At 38.4% G+C, this 15631-nt stretch overlaps 1 protein-coding gene and 1 long non-coding RNA gene across 5 annotated transcripts in view; one reads left to right on the forward strand and one right to left on the reverse strand.

The window, feature by feature from the left end:
* Positions 1-830: 830 nt before the first annotated feature.
* LOC119485490 lies at positions 831-6120 on the forward strand. Its single transcript, XR_005206281.1, has 4 exons — positions 831-967; positions 2791-2863; positions 3078-3172; positions 4220-6120. It is a non-coding gene; the product is annotated as an uncharacterized LOC119485490 (long non-coding RNA).
* A 2475-nt stretch (positions 6121-8595) lies between these two features.
* Positions 8596-15631, reverse strand: part of npnta (nephronectin a) — a 57792-nt gene continuing 50756 nt past the window's right edge. For all 4 annotated transcript variants that reach the window (XM_037764767.1, XM_037764768.1, XM_037764769.1 and 1 more), the window contains 4 exons: positions 13828-13917; positions 12618-12716; positions 10398-10657; positions 8596-10140 (listed from right to left, as the gene is read on the reverse strand). In XM_037764767.1, the coding sequence (XP_037620695.1) occupies positions 10030-10140; positions 10398-10657; positions 12618-12716; positions 13828-13917 (560 nt within the window). In that variant the 3' untranslated portion in view covers positions 8596-10029. The remainder of the gene's footprint in view (positions 10141-10397; positions 10658-12617; positions 12717-13827; positions 13918-15631) is intronic.

A 15631-nucleotide genomic window follows, 5' to 3' on the forward strand; every position in this document is an offset into this window, starting at 1 on the left:
AAAGAACCAGCCCAGCATTAAGAACTGTCATCAAAAAAATAAGATTGTCTAAATAAATGTTCATTTTTTGCGTCAAAATATTAATACTTCATGTTTTGATAGGCAGACAGAGCTGAAACTGAAGGGATTGTCTGATTACAAGCAGAAGAGGACTGACATTGATGCTATTTGCAAGTCTTCTAAAACAAAACAACAGACATATCAGGTACAACACTGAAACACTGAGAAATATTTAGCTTTTTATACTAACCTAAACATAAATGAAATGTAACTCAAGAATATGTAGATACTATGTTAAACTGAATTCAGATTAACACCTTCTTTCTTTTCAGACTATGTCCAGCAACACTGGAGGGACGATGCCTTTCTGGCCATCAGTATCAACCCCATTTTGATCCAACGTTGTACAGTCCTACCCAAGAGTTTCCTGATGATGTGGTGTTTCTCCGCGTGGGAGCGGCTTAACTGAAAAAATAGCAGGTATATTTTTACAGACTGTATACTACAGTAGTTGAGTGGATGAATAAGCTGAATTTAAACTGTGTAACATAATAACATCGTCGTTTTTTTGTATGGACAGACAGTGGACAACAGAATTGCAATAAAGGTGTTTAAGATTAAATTTAAGGGGGAAATTGGAGTTTAATTGGTTAAGAAATCCACTTAGTAACACAACATATTGCAAAAGGTTATTGTAACAGTGAAAGGTCAAACCCTGTCAGCAGTTATCCTTAGAAAAATCCATGTCAATACAGTACATGTTAAATTTGTGACTGGTCTGTTCACTTCTCGCCGACATTTGAAAATTATAATTGCTCTAAAATTTCAAACAGAAAGGAAACATGTTGCAGTGTGTCTACAAGCATTTGGATGGAGTGAAACCACATCATCAGTGGGACGAAGCTGTACTTCCCTCGTCCTGCTCCATAAAACCCCTGATGATAAGCTGATGCCGGTTGCTATTCAGGTGAGACTGACCTACAAATTTACAGGATGTTTGAGTTGAACATGTGATGGGACACATCCAATATGAATTTAAGTGAAAGATAGTTTTGAAAATGTCCTGCTAGATAAAGCAGGTGTAATTGAGTTTGTTTATTGGTCAAAGGGCATTGGATTTATGGCCTCATTGAACTGATTCAACATTCAACTTTTCTTTATAGCACCATCATGTGGACTCCTTCAGTAATATTTAGTTTGGGACCTTTATAGAATGGCCTACCGACCGTTTTTTGTTTTAAATGCCTGATACTACTGGATATCACTTTGTATGTATTTTGATAGACATGCACAATTTCCCTCACAAATATTTTACTTTTTAATATTTTGTCTGGGATGAGAAAGAGAAAAAGAGAGAAAACCAAAAAGAATTCTACACCTAATAATAATGCTACGGTCCTGATTTAGTTCATTTCTGTCCCTTGTGTCAGGCACAACTAGTTTTAGAAAGTCTTCTCAGTTCTCCGGTGCCCAAGAAGTGATGTGTTTTACATATTAAGGAAACACACAAGTCACTGAGCCAAGCTCCGTGGGCTGTTTTTAGATGTAGGCATCCCTGCAGGGACCGGCTTCTCTTCCTTCACCAAATAATGTTTGGAAAGTGATAAGCAGCACAATAAACAAGCTGCCTTCACAAAACGGAAAGAACTCAAAGAGGTAGCAGAAACAATGGTTTAAATTTGAATAAGCAGAATAATAATCCAACCCCAAACCCCAGCAAAGAGTAGAACAACTCTGTGTTGGAGTTAACAAGGCTTCTTGCATGTCATCCCTCACGTTTCAATATATTTCATGCTGCTATGCTGTGTTGCCACAGCAGGGAGCATCTCCAGGAGGTGAAGTCAAATTGTATTGCCATTCATTTGCTATGTGACATGAGGATGTGCTCCTGAAGGATGTCAGAGCAATGATAGCAAAACATTATGCCACTGAAAGGGCTGCAGTATACAGTAGTGCTAAAACCTGACTAGAAGTTGCAATAATGTTCTAGTTTGAAAAACTTTATTTAAGTAGGGATCTACTTTTCTTAAAGGGACTATTTGTAACTTTCAGAAATGCTTGTTAACAGCGACACCTGTGGCCATTAAGTCAACGAAAGTCAGCGTCGGGTTTGCTCTTGCTCACTCTAAATAGACATGAATGAGCATCGCTCAAAACAGTGAGGTGACACACGTCAGCTAAAACCACAATATCACTCTATATTTCACCTGCTTGGCAGTAATGTTAGCTGACCAGACAAAGGTCTCTCCATGAATCAATGCTGATCCTAGTGTTGGCTTTTCCTGCTTCAGCCTGAAGCAGGAAGAGAAACGTTATCGTCTCCCGACAGCGCCCGCAGGGAGACACCGGCACCCGGTCGGACGATAACGTTTCTCTCGGCGGAGCCCCGTCACTTCACAAGACAGTGATTGAAGGCAAGCAGGCAGAGGAGGAGAGACTCCGGCCACACGCTAGCGCGCATATGCGAGCGCACATGGGATCCCGACCCGGTAGATTTATACGTGTAAAAAGTTACAAACAGTCCCTTTAAAGGTTTGTGAAGAGTGTGCTTGGCCACTACTACAAGAGTGATGCTGGGATTTGCCAAGACTCTGAACTGCAGAAGTGGATTTTTGATATTTTTGAACTTGGATTCTCTTTCCGGGCAGACACATGTGTGCGGATGTTTTATTATTCAGAAAGACCTTATTTTATATTATCATTACTCTGCATAATACATTTATTAGGACCCAAGGTTTCTTCATTATTAATCTAAATATATACATTTTTGCTGTTTTCATGAATTCTCAGGAATCCCTCAAAGGTCAAGTTTGTCACCATCTTCACTTGCTCAGGCCAGCACTCTGCTGTCAACTCTGGACAGGTGCATTACTGTAATCTATTGCTTGGTAAATGATAAAAATACAGTTTGTGTGGAAGTCTTTTATTTTAAATTGAATTATGACACATATCATTTACTGTAGAGCACCTCATAAACAAATCATAAATGTATTTATTTATTTATTTATGGTTTATACATGATGCTTTTAAATATTTTTAATCTTTTTCAATTGTGACTTCCTTCACCAATCACAAAGGGGAGGCCACGATGCTGCAGACGTTCCCTGACGTCAACACAACAGTTCAGGGGATGTCCACCATGTGGCTACTCAAGAAGCAGTCATCTGACTTCGTAAGTAACCAAGACTTCATGAAAAATTACGTGTATCAAACTAATGTTTCGAACACTCCTGCAGTTTCAGTGAAATAAAATCATTGCAGACATACTCTTGATTATATCTTACTATAAATATGTCAATATGCATTCTTCTTGGAACTTCTGCATATTATTGCATATTTTTGAAATTACAATTTCATTGAAGTCCCATACTTATACATGGACTCTGCATTGGTGGAAAATAGTGTGTCCATTTGACTATAACAATGAATGAAGGTGTGACCTCCTTCCTGACTCCGACTAAGGATAGTTGATGCTGATTCAGCATCTCTTTCCCCCGTAGAGTGGGTATCCTCCTGAGGGAATCCTAATTAGCCTAGTTAGTCTTTCAACTCTTTACTGATGCTTTTTCACATTGTCCTTATTCTGTGATTGTCTAAAACTCATTTTAAACCTTCTCATGGCAACTTTGGGGAAACTCAACACATTTCAAACATTTGTATGCGGAACACAGCTTGCTCAATGCAACTCTGACATAAAGTAAAACTTTGCTTCAAACAAACACTGCTGTGTTAGGTGTGAGCAAATGTAACAATCCAAACAACAATTTTAGCAACAGCTCTGCGAGCTCAGTCTACTTACTGGTGATATTTTTGTCAGAAAAAAATATATACGGTAGATAGATCAGCCACCAATGTTACAAATCTTAAAGGGCCAGTGTGTAGCATTTCGGGGGATCTATTAGCAGAAATGGAATATAATATTCATGATTATGTTTTCATTGGTTTATAATCACCTGAAACTAGAATCATTGTGTTTTCGTTAGCTTAGAATGAGCCCTTCATATCTACATAGGGAGCGGGTCCTCTTCACGGAGTCCGGCTTCCCTGGCTCTTGCGAGAGCCGCAGAATGCAAAACTGTGGTACCGCCAGCCGCCGTCTGACTTCCGTTGCTGTTGCGGCCTCTGAGCGAGGTGAACGGCGATACACTGTTACTGACAGTGAAGAGTTTTGCAGATTTAAGAAAAATCTTCAAGTCCTGCTTATTTGTCTTCTTTTCAGAACGCTCCATCTCCATCAGAGCCAGAGTGACCATTCCTCAGCAAAGTCTTCCTACTACCAGGTGATGTAGACCGTCTGTGTTTTTATCTAACCTGGAGGTTTCCCTTCATCCGCTTTTGGAAGTTTTGGAACCCATTCAAAGAAGAGTAACTTGTGTGTTGTTACCAGATCACAGGAAACCTTATTATCAATACACGGGCCTGGATTGCTAAAGCTTACACTCAATCAACTACTGCAATCAAGGTCAGCAATGCAGCATCTCAGATCTTGTGTGCAGTATAGCTTATGCACAAACCTGTTAACCTTTTGCAGTGGTGTCTAGAAGGTAACCCCCAAGTTGTGAAAACGTGTGAAAACTCTCGTGAGACTCGCTGCCTGACGACCTATCCTAACCATTCGAGGTTAATGTCTAACCATAACCATCTCGCAAGTGTTTCGCAACACTCTTTCAAATGAAATCTACCGGGAGCTATTAATACAGTGTGCAGATCCTTTGTCTGACTTTATCATTGTTCAGTGCAAAAAGTATTTTTTTCAGACAGTAGTGACGTATTAATCTATGAGATAACAGATGGATTAATCTGTTGAGCATTTCAAATAGTTGCAGTTTAGAAGAGCTAAACTATTTGGCTATCCAACAAATATAGGTTTAAAGGTAACCTTTGCGAGTCTTTGTTTGCCTTCTTATGCATGATGGATGACATCACTACTGTTTAGCTCTGTGAACATTCCCTTACATTTAACATCATTATTAATCTCCTCTTTTGACAATCATTAATGTCCCATTAGTGCTGATAGATTTATCGTTTCCATGGAACAAGTGTAACCGAGTCTGAGAAGGCCGGAGGCTTCACACTTTATTCTTCAGAAACTGAAAAGGTGTTTCATATTTCCTTCTCTTATAGTGTGCTCTGCCACTTTCTGTGAGTATGTGTGAATGTTTGTGAGATAAAGAGAGACCCTTCAAGAGACAATTGGGAAACCACACAGAGGAAAACACACACAAACAAAGAGATACAGGCAAATACACACATTTGTGTTTGCTATTGCTTCTGCCCTCTGGATTTCTTTTTGCTATGGTGGTTTATCTTAATAATGGGACTGTTTGCTTGCCCTTTTTGTCCCAAATAAACTGCCCGAGGGAAAATGAACATTTTTTTTTACGTATTTCATCACAGGTCAGTGACGGGACTTTGGAGAATCATCTGTTTGGAGACAGATCTAATGTCAAAAGTGCAGCCCTTTTCTGTCTTTACTGTGCGTATATGAGAGAGATATGTTCCTGGCCTCACCCTCCTAGACAGAGAGGGGAAGTCTCTGTTTTATGCAGATGACTTTGTTCTACTGTCTCTTACTGAACAAGAGCGACAGCAACAGCTGGCCATAGTAGAAAAGTACTGTCAGAACTAGTCCTGGCAGTAAATATGAAGAAAACAAATGTCATGATTTTTCAAAAACGCCCCAGATGTCAGGAGAATAAATACCAGTTAACAATAAATATATCATGGAACATAGTATGAGTTATACATACCTTGGTTTAACCATAGCAGCATCAGAGAGTTTAAACATGGCAGTAAATGCACTAAAAGAAAAAGCTGGAAGAGGTCTAAATTTATTTATTTTGTTTACGAAATTTTTGTTGCCCATTAAATTATGACTTTTTAAAGGCGTATTACTTTAAATGACAATCTATACTATGCCTTTTTTATGAAATATTAATGGCATACTATACCATGACTTTTTAATGTAATTTTAATGGCATACTGTACTATGGCTTTTTTAAGACATTTTTTGACATACTATACTAAGACTTTTTATTATAGCATACTATAGTGTTACTTTTTAAATTACATTTTTTGACATTATATACTATTACTTTTTTATAGCATACTATAATATGACATTTTTCAACATACAATAACATGACATTCCGGTAATTTTCAACATAATATACTATGACTTTTTCTAAGAAATTTTTCATCATACTATATTATGAATTTTTTCATACATTTTTTCGACATACTATATCATTACTTTTTTTATGAAATTTTTCAGCATACTATACTATGACTTTTTTTGTTGATATTTTTTGATATTTAATACTATAACTGTTTTTATCATGACATTTTTCGACATACTATACTATGACTTTTTTCAATGCAATTTTCAACGTACTATCCTATGACTTTTTTTATAACATTTTTCGCCATACTATAGTATGACTTTTTTTGTTGATATTTTTCGATATACAAAATTATAACTTTTTTTCATGAAACTTTCCGACATACTGTACTATGTCTTTTTTTGGCGAAATGTTTCGACATAGTTTACTATGGCTTTTTTAGGTGAAATGTTCCCACATACTATACTGTGACTTTTTTTCTAAGAAATTTTCCGAGATACTATACTGTGACTTTTTTTTCCATGACATTTTTTGACATATTATACTCTGACTTTTTTTCTAAGACATTTTTGACATACTATACTACGACTTTTTTCCACCTATTTTCTTTATGAATTTTTTTCGTCGATTTTTTCAACATACTATACTATGTCTTTTTTTAGTGAAATTGTTCACCATACTATTCTATGACTTTTTTTGTAGATATTTTTCAATATACAATACTATGACTTTTTTTTCCTGAAATTTTTCGACATTGTGTACTATGTCTGTTTTTGGTGAAATTTTTCTACATGCTTTATTATGAGTTTTATAATAACATTTTTCAACATACTATACTATGACTTTTTTTCTCCATTAAATAATTCAACATACTATACGATGACTTTTTTTAAATGAAATTTTTCGACATACTGTACTATGAATTATTTTTTCGATTAAATTTTTCAACGCACTTTACTATGAATTTTTTTCACAAACTTTTTCGACGTACTATACTATGCCTTTTTTTCCACGAAATCTTTCACCATATTACACTGAGATTTTTTTTCATTAAATTTTTCGACATACTATATTACGACTTTTTTCCACCTATTTTTTTATGATTTTTTTTCGTGGATTTTTTAAACATACTATGCAATGCCTTTTTCATCAAGAAATTTTTCAAAAGACTTTACCATTACTTTTTTCCATGAAAATGTTTTAACATAATATGCTATGACTTGTTTTTCCATTACATTTTTCCTGCGACCTGCAGGTTCAATATAGTTTGCACACTCTTGCTGGAACTAACTGGAACTATGTTTGATTCTTCCTTTTATTCAATTTTATCGGATACCTCGCAGCCTTCAAAAACATGTATGCTCCATGGCCATGGTATAAATAAAGACAATGTGTCTTTGAATGTCTGGGAGAAATATGAAATATTAAATCAAAGCATGCGTCCTTCTGCTTTGTACCAGTCTGCAGTCTAGAAGTGATTGGCGCTCCGTCATCGGGTTGTGTCGCTCATCTGCAAAGAACATTTTCTTTCTTTCCTTTAATAAAAAAAATGTTATGTGCTGTGAAAACTACTGTGCTCTCTGTGGCACTTTTCACATTTAATTTCCTACAAAATAATCATCAAATTAATTCAGATGACCTAATCTGTTAATCTTTTAATTTACATACAATTTAACAAGGTTTTCTGTTGCACAGGTATACACTTTAAGGATTTGTCAATCTCTAATGCTGAAATAATAAATTATTATCATTACTATATATTATTCATAAAAAGAAATCCTACATCCCAAAGTTGACTGATATTCTAATATCAAATTGTGCCAAATAAAGCAAAGTGGCCTGTAAAGAGTAAAGAAACTGATTAGAGACGAAAGGTTGGTGAACTCACTTGTTGGGATACAGCAGTAATTGGATTTTGTTATGAAACTGGTACTATATAAATCAAGCACAGTCAATCCATAATGCTGACACACAAATAAGAGAAATCTTGTGATTTGATCCTTTGATCATTTTACCCAGCCCCAGCATAAGGAAAGTAGTTTGAAGTTCTGGGGCATCATTATATTAAAGATATCCTTTTGAGTTTTCACTGTACACAAACACAGTTTTGTTTGATCATCACCAAAATACATTGGGTGCAACCTTAAGGTGTAATGAACATGATGAATGCAGGTTTGTTTTTAACATTATGAAAGTTAATGTAACATCAAATGGCTGTCCTCTTCTTCCTCTTCCCCTCTTTAATTAGAGGAAAGCCATCTTTCATAGCATCACCTGCTGTCGATATCCCTGTGCTCTCACTGTGTGATCACACAAACAGTACAATACAAACAATAAGGGGACCTGCTCATCAAAACATAGCTCGACAGCGCCACCAGTTGTCAAAAGCTCAAAATATATTGTATGTCTCTTTTGAACACTGTGTTGCTTGTCAGCTATTGGGATAAGAAAAAAAATGCTTTGTTTCATAACATATCAGTCAAATGTATTTTATTTACATACTGGTCTGGATAAATCTGAATTTGGTGAATGCACCCATGCATACAGAAAACCTTAAAATTCCAGCCGATGCCCTTCATTATCACAGCATACGATATGCAACTATGTGCTTTGCAAGTTACAGACAGAGCATTATACCATAACACATGGACATACACATTTTGTGCATGTTAAACACAGCCTTGCATTACACACAAGGTTTCCATCTGTACATTAAAAGTTGAAATACCAACCATTTTGAAATCCAATTAATATCATGTATGAATTTACATAACGTATAAACCACACAACACATGAGATTGTAGATCTTTAGAGTATGTACACACAACTACATTTACAATAATACAATTTGTGAAAGCCTAAAAAGTTGTTGGTTTCATCTTTATAACAAACTGCACTTAATATAACAAAGCACTTACTGTATAATAGAAAGTAAGTGTTGATTTGCAAGTGTCAAAAATCATACACTGATTCTGTTTGACACTTTTCAAGTATCTGAAAAACAATGACCATGGCGTGTTCAAACAACTTTGGGAGGCTTCAATAAAAGATCAGGGTACAAAAGGTGCTAAATTTTTAAACCCTCTCCTACCGAACAGATCTTTGAAATACTGTGACAACAAAAGAAAGCTGCGTCGTTTCAGTCCAAACTGTGCTGTAGAACAGTTGCAATACCAAAAGCTCAGATAAGACCAACCAACAAAAGCAGGGCTAAACTGACTCTCTCGCTGATTTTATACTTTGGGTTTATATTAGATGTGTAATCTGAATTAGAACGAAATTATGACAAATACTATTCGTCTTTTACATGAGTTTCTTTTTTTTTTTTAATCTCTAAACCTCAAAGAAATGTTTACCATCTCTGATATTTTGCTGATCAAAACAGTCACAAAATGCACCCCTGGTCACATGTTTTAACATCAAGCAAATAAAAAGCAATGGCTTATGGCTAAAGGATCAAAGCAAGGCAAAAGCAGACTGCTAAATGAGGGAACGGTCCTCTCTCCAGGAAGAAATGAAGTGAAGGTGGGGCCTCTCAGCAGTGTGGCTGGAAGGCTGCCAGGGCTATGTTAGGTGGAGGACATTTCCATGGTAAGTAGGTACATGCAGGTTTCATAGTAACAAGGTTATGGAGTGAGAGGGAGGCTGAGAAGACGGGGGTGTGCTGCTGGGATCCACCCGTGACATTTCGATTCAGTCGTTTTATTCATGGACAGTCGAGAAAGAGAAATCCACTGTTCTGCAGACGCACAATTTTTCAGATATCGTTCACAGAATGGCAGGGAGGGGCGGCGGGGGGGGGGGGGGATCAGCGAGAGCCCAGAGTGAGGGGGTGTCACAACAGAGTCAGTTCTCTTTGAGATGATTTTCCCTCTTGTTTTCTTTCTGCCTTCCTCTGTTCTGTCAGTCAGAGTCTCCTCAGATTGTGCTCCTCTGTGCAGGAGCCTTTCCTCAGGGTGATGTCGTCCACAGCCATCTCGCCGCTCCTGCCTCGCCCACGCTCCCCCTTCAGGATCACCTGAAGAACAGCAGCAACGTGCACACTGAGGTACTACCACTGCAGCAAATGCTGCTGGCATGCATTTCTGGTCGAAGCGGACGTCAATCTTACATTTTACAAATCCACTCTTTTTGAAATGCAGCTTGACTGCTGCTCTGATTTATTTTTCATAAACATCAACACAAACATTTGACATACTGTCCCAAATGTCTGTAGAAATATTCATATAAAACTCTCACTGTATGAGGGAACTTACAAAAAATATTTATACTTACACTTTCCAGACCTGTGCCCCATAATGTGATTTGGGTGTGCCTCCAGCCATTTCCACCTGTGCGGCCCCAGACTGCTGGACTGTACTGCTTCCCCTTCTTCACAAACACTTGCAGCATGCCCACGTGGTGGCCTGCCAGCTTGTGCCGGAACGACAGGCACAGATTGCCGTCGTTCCAGGGAGGGGTGAGTGGGAGGACCAGCCGGGCCCCTCGCCCAGTCCTCTTGTTGCCTACCTCGGGAATGGTGAGGTACCGTCCACCTGGGGAGGCAAGTGACGGCATCTTACAAAATGTAGCACTAAAAAATGTCCCGCCCTGCCATGAGAATGCTGCATCTTTGCCAGTTGCACTCCACTTGTTGCACTTTGTCCAAATTTTTCTATAATTTATACTCACCAGTCTGTACATATTGTGCATGATGTATTTAAATTAATATGCTTCTTGGACTGTAAACCTTTGTGAATTGGTTTAAATTGACTTAAACTGAACCGAGTTGACCTAAACTGATTTGAAATAAAAATTTGTTGAAGTAGACTAGATTAAACAGAAAAGAAATGACACCATTTCTAATTAATTACGGCACTGAATAATAACATGGCTTTCCAGAAACAATATCCCGATCTACTTACTGCAGGATAATTGACATAATGATTGAACAGTTTTTCATTTGATACCTTCTACTTCAGAAACAGTCCTCACGCAAACTGTTGACAACAAGGTCTGTGGATTGTCCTGAGTTAGTGCTGTTTGAGTTTTTCCAAATACATTGCAAACTTGCAAATGCAAGTCAGTTTTTTTCAATGCTTTGAGCAACGAAATACATCCATTCACCTCACTGTATTTGGGTACCGGCACAATTAAAAACGAACCTGAACAAGCAGCATGGCCTTTTACTACGATAGGTATAAGTAAGAAAATGTGTTTATTTGTACTTTGGGTGAATGGACCCTTTAACATGTAGATAGGTAGGTAGGTAGGTAGGTCTATCTGTCTGTCTGTCTGTCTGTCTGTCTGTCTGTCTGTCATAGCACAAATAAAAAAAATGTCATCCTTTAAGGTCAAGTGTAGAATATGTTGGGAAACTGTGAAAAAAGTAGACAATTGAAAAAGACTTGACCCACTTATGTTTCGTCATCTCAAAGTACTGCCAGTTGGCAGTGGCAAATAGATTTTTTTTTTTATTAATTCATGCATTAGTTATAATAGCAGAGCTATATAGTTTTAAAAATTTAAAGTTGAAAGTGCTTCTGGCTAATAGCTGATTAATGCTGATGCATTTTGCTTATCTAGCAGATTCGTATAGGGCTAGTGTTAACCACGGGGGATGCGATACGTATCTGTAGGCCATAGAGAGGTTCTGCATACGTTATGAGCACCCTTCAAATCTGTGCCAATCCTCTAACATCCGTGAGTGTTTGCCAGAAGAACTTAAAGTGATGAACAGTAAATAGTTACATGCTTCACAACACACTGAAGATGTAGTAAAAACCATATATATATAGATGGATACACGCACATATCAATAAATAAGACCCTATTCAAATGTTCTGACTATTCACTACATGCTACTGAAAACTGAAATGTTGCCTCTTAAATGTAGTTAATCTTATTCAGGGCTTAGATTATGATTTACTATGAATGATTTTCCAGGGAACTTAAAGGTCTGGGCAAAAATCTTTATTTTCTCTAATGAGTGAGCACAAACTTGGCTGAAATGAGGCCTCAGTCTGAGTGTCTGGGAACACACTTGTAACTGCAAGACCAAGCCAGTTGGCAGAGGAAGCCAGATGTAGTTAGCGTCGCTTAAACAGTGCCAGTGCACTACACTGTTTAGTCTTCGCACCGCATCTAATGAGTCCTCTCAACATAATTCATCACGTTTTCTCCTCGTCTGAACCCCAAGAAAAACAGTGTCGTGTTCCCATTTAATGTGAGCCACAGGTATCGCTGACGGGTCGCGTAATCCGCCTCTCATTTGCATCGCTTTGTAGAGCAAAGCACTAATCCGCAGAAAAGACAAACTACTTCCCTCAAGTAATTTTCATCTTGACCTGTAATTGAGTAGAACAAAATTGAGCTGCGTAGATAGTCTGACTCTGTGTGTTTGCATATGTATGCGTGTCGGTAAAGGAACGCAGCTATTCTCGTTTCCATTTACTGACTCTAAAGCAAACATTGTTCCTTATTGGAGTGTGTGAGTGAGAATGGCCCTGCAATTACCTGACGGATCAGGCGTCGTCTCCCAGTGCAGGTCTCCGTCTTTGTCCCTGATCCAACCGCAAAGGCCATCATCAAAGGAGCAGCTCAGATACCCCGACCCTGAAGAGAATAAAACACACACATGCAAAGAGGCTTCATTCTTCTCTCTGTGATGCTTCACAATAGCCCTTCTGTGTGACTCATCCGTTACCGGGAGCAAGAGGACTGCTCGTGCTCCTTCTGATGAGCATGATGATACAATAAAAATGTAAACATTTATTGTACTGTTGAAATCATGGAGGACAAATGAAGTGGAAAGGGAGCTGCGTAAATCTCAAGTGGAAATGCATTCATCAAAAAAAAAATATATATATTTGTATGAGTTGCTGGAATTGCTGATATGTCTGTGTGTTTTTATAAAAGTGAGTGTTCTTATACATACAGCCTATTGTATGCCTACCCTCCACCATAATAAAATGCTCTATAGTGACAAAAGGGAGGTATAATATTCAATGACTGATGATTTCTTTCCAAGTGATGATGCCTAGACAATAACATTAAGGGAATGCAGGCTAAACAGTTGCGGCATCATCCATGCATTTCTGTACAAATTGGTTCAAAGATAGGAATAACATCCATCACTTTGTCCCTGAAATAGGATTTCTGCAAAACATTTCTCAGTTAATTTTCTGAGCCAGTGAAAATACCTTCTCACTTGACACTGCATAGCAAACGACGCGCCGTGAACCAAAATAAACACGTAGCTAAACCATTAGGCAATTTAATCTGCATACCATTGACATCAATAAATCACATCGAGCAAATATGACAAACAAAATGCTGTCTCTTCACAAAAGCTCTTCTCTTATTGTTGCTTTAGGAACTCTACACTGAGTACAATGGTGCAATGATGTGCTTCAAAATGATCAATTAATCATTCAAGCAGTCAAGCAATCAAGCAAGCATAATGTGAAAAGTGGAAAAGTCTGGCAGTACGTTCTGGGCTGTGAGCCATTATTTAAAACGAATACAGCCAGATGTCATGTGTCACCTCCTGGTGAAAGGCCGATCAAAACACATCTGGTCACTATAATATCTTCGCCTCGGCAGCAACCACTGCAGGAGTTGATTGTCAGTTTCATTTTGCAGATACCAAATGTGGCTCGTCCGTCATCATTTGTGGTCGGCTACGAGCAGGGCTGATTGTCTCTGTCAAATGTGTTGTGTTTACCTGGGTCGTCCTTGGCTTCATCTGCCGTGTTGCCGAGCTCAATGTCAAAGTCGACGCCGAGGACGGTGTTATGGCCGTGGTTCCGAGGGACTGAGGAGAGAGGTCAGAGACGCAGGTTTAGATAAAGGATTAACAAAGGTATTATATTTGCTCAGTGTCAGCCCTGCTTGTGGCTATTGTGTGGCTTTGTTTCATCACTCTACAAGGACTCCGCAAGGATGAATCAATGTCATGGTTTAGTGGCTGCATATCCAGAGCGGAGCACATTTAACAACACAGCACCAGACCAGAATACCTTAGAAAACCTGCAGAAACACCAGAAGTCAAATGTGAATCATAACAAGGAAAAGGCCGATGGTTCATCTGACGCAACGTCTGGGCTGCAACAAAACCTGGAGCTACAGTACATGCACACACACACACACACACACACACACACACATATAGCACACAGCCGGTCCTGAAATAGTCTCTTTCCTTCTCCAATGGGGTCACACTGCCAAAAATACTATAAGCCAAGCTGTCTTATTAAAGGTCGAATGACAAGTGAAGGACAGAAAGTTGTTTCTTGTACTTTTACAGTGGCAAGAATTTTGTGGCGAAACACTTTTTGTCTCTTTTACTTTATTAGAGTGAAAGTTGTCTTTACTGGTTTTAAACTGCCTTTATGAAGAGGTTCTTCATGAAGAAAAGTGTCCCAAAAATGTAAAATACAGATAAACATCATCTAAGTATGTATTGCATTTGCAGATGAGATAAGCCAGTGGAATTTAATTGTACAAACTATCACTAAAACTATTCCTATAGCATCCCAGGCAGATTCTCTCTACTATGCCGTGAATGCGCTGTACTGTAGCCTGCACATGAGTGCAGTCCTCCCCAACATGTGCCCCCTCCAGTCAGCCTGAGCACAGAAAGGGCGCATCCTCCCTCACGCTGGGTCACAACCGCCTGGCAGACCGCAATGTAGTCTGACAGTCGAAGGAATCTGACAGCGGGGAGGTCACACTCCCACCAGGCTCTCCAGCAATCCCGGGCATCCAGGTCTCTGTGTGTGTGCGTGTCTGTGTTTGTGTGTGTGTCTGTGCTTTTAAGGAATGAAGCCCCCCCGGATTTCTCATGTCCGGTCGTAGAGCAGTTATATAAAGAGTAAATAAGGCGATACGCCAGTTAAGGGAGCAGTAATTTGAACACTGTGACTACAAGTATAAAATAGCTGTTTGACTCTCCTATATTGACGAGATAGATACTTTGTGTAATTAATCTAATTCTTGCAAAGAAACTGTGTAGTTTTATATGGTATATTTGTTTTCTCTAATGTAATTTTCTGTTAAAGAGTCAGTTTAAAAAAAAGTACAAAACATGTTAAGTATATGCATGTCACATTGACTGTATATAGAAATTTAAAACCCATCCAGTGTCTTTCTGGTTCCTTTGTATGATCCACAGACCTCACTGCTTTCACACAGTTTTCATGTGACTTTTTCTTCAGTAGAAAGTAGCACAAATGAAAACTTTTCACAGAAAGGTCAGTGGATTATCCAGAGTATCTGAGACACTGTTTCTGCAAAGCCAAATGTCTTGATGGTTTTCTAATGAATGCCTTTAATTCCATTCACCTCCATCATAAAGCTGTAACTCTCTGCATGGATAGACACCACCAGAGGTAGGTTTGTAAGTGACCCTGTCAACAACTTATTTGTCCAACCACTATGTTGAAACACAAACTAAATGTCGCTCCACTGGCCAGCCTTGTTATTTTACCTCTTCACCTTTTGTGGTTCATTTCATCCAAATATTGAGG

Source organism: Sebastes umbrosus, chromosome 3, assembly GCF_015220745.1.
Source record: "Sebastes umbrosus isolate fSebUmb1 chromosome 3, fSebUmb1.pri, whole genome shotgun sequence".
Classification (NCBI taxonomy): domain Eukaryota; kingdom Metazoa; phylum Chordata; class Actinopteri; order Perciformes; family Sebastidae; genus Sebastes; species Sebastes umbrosus.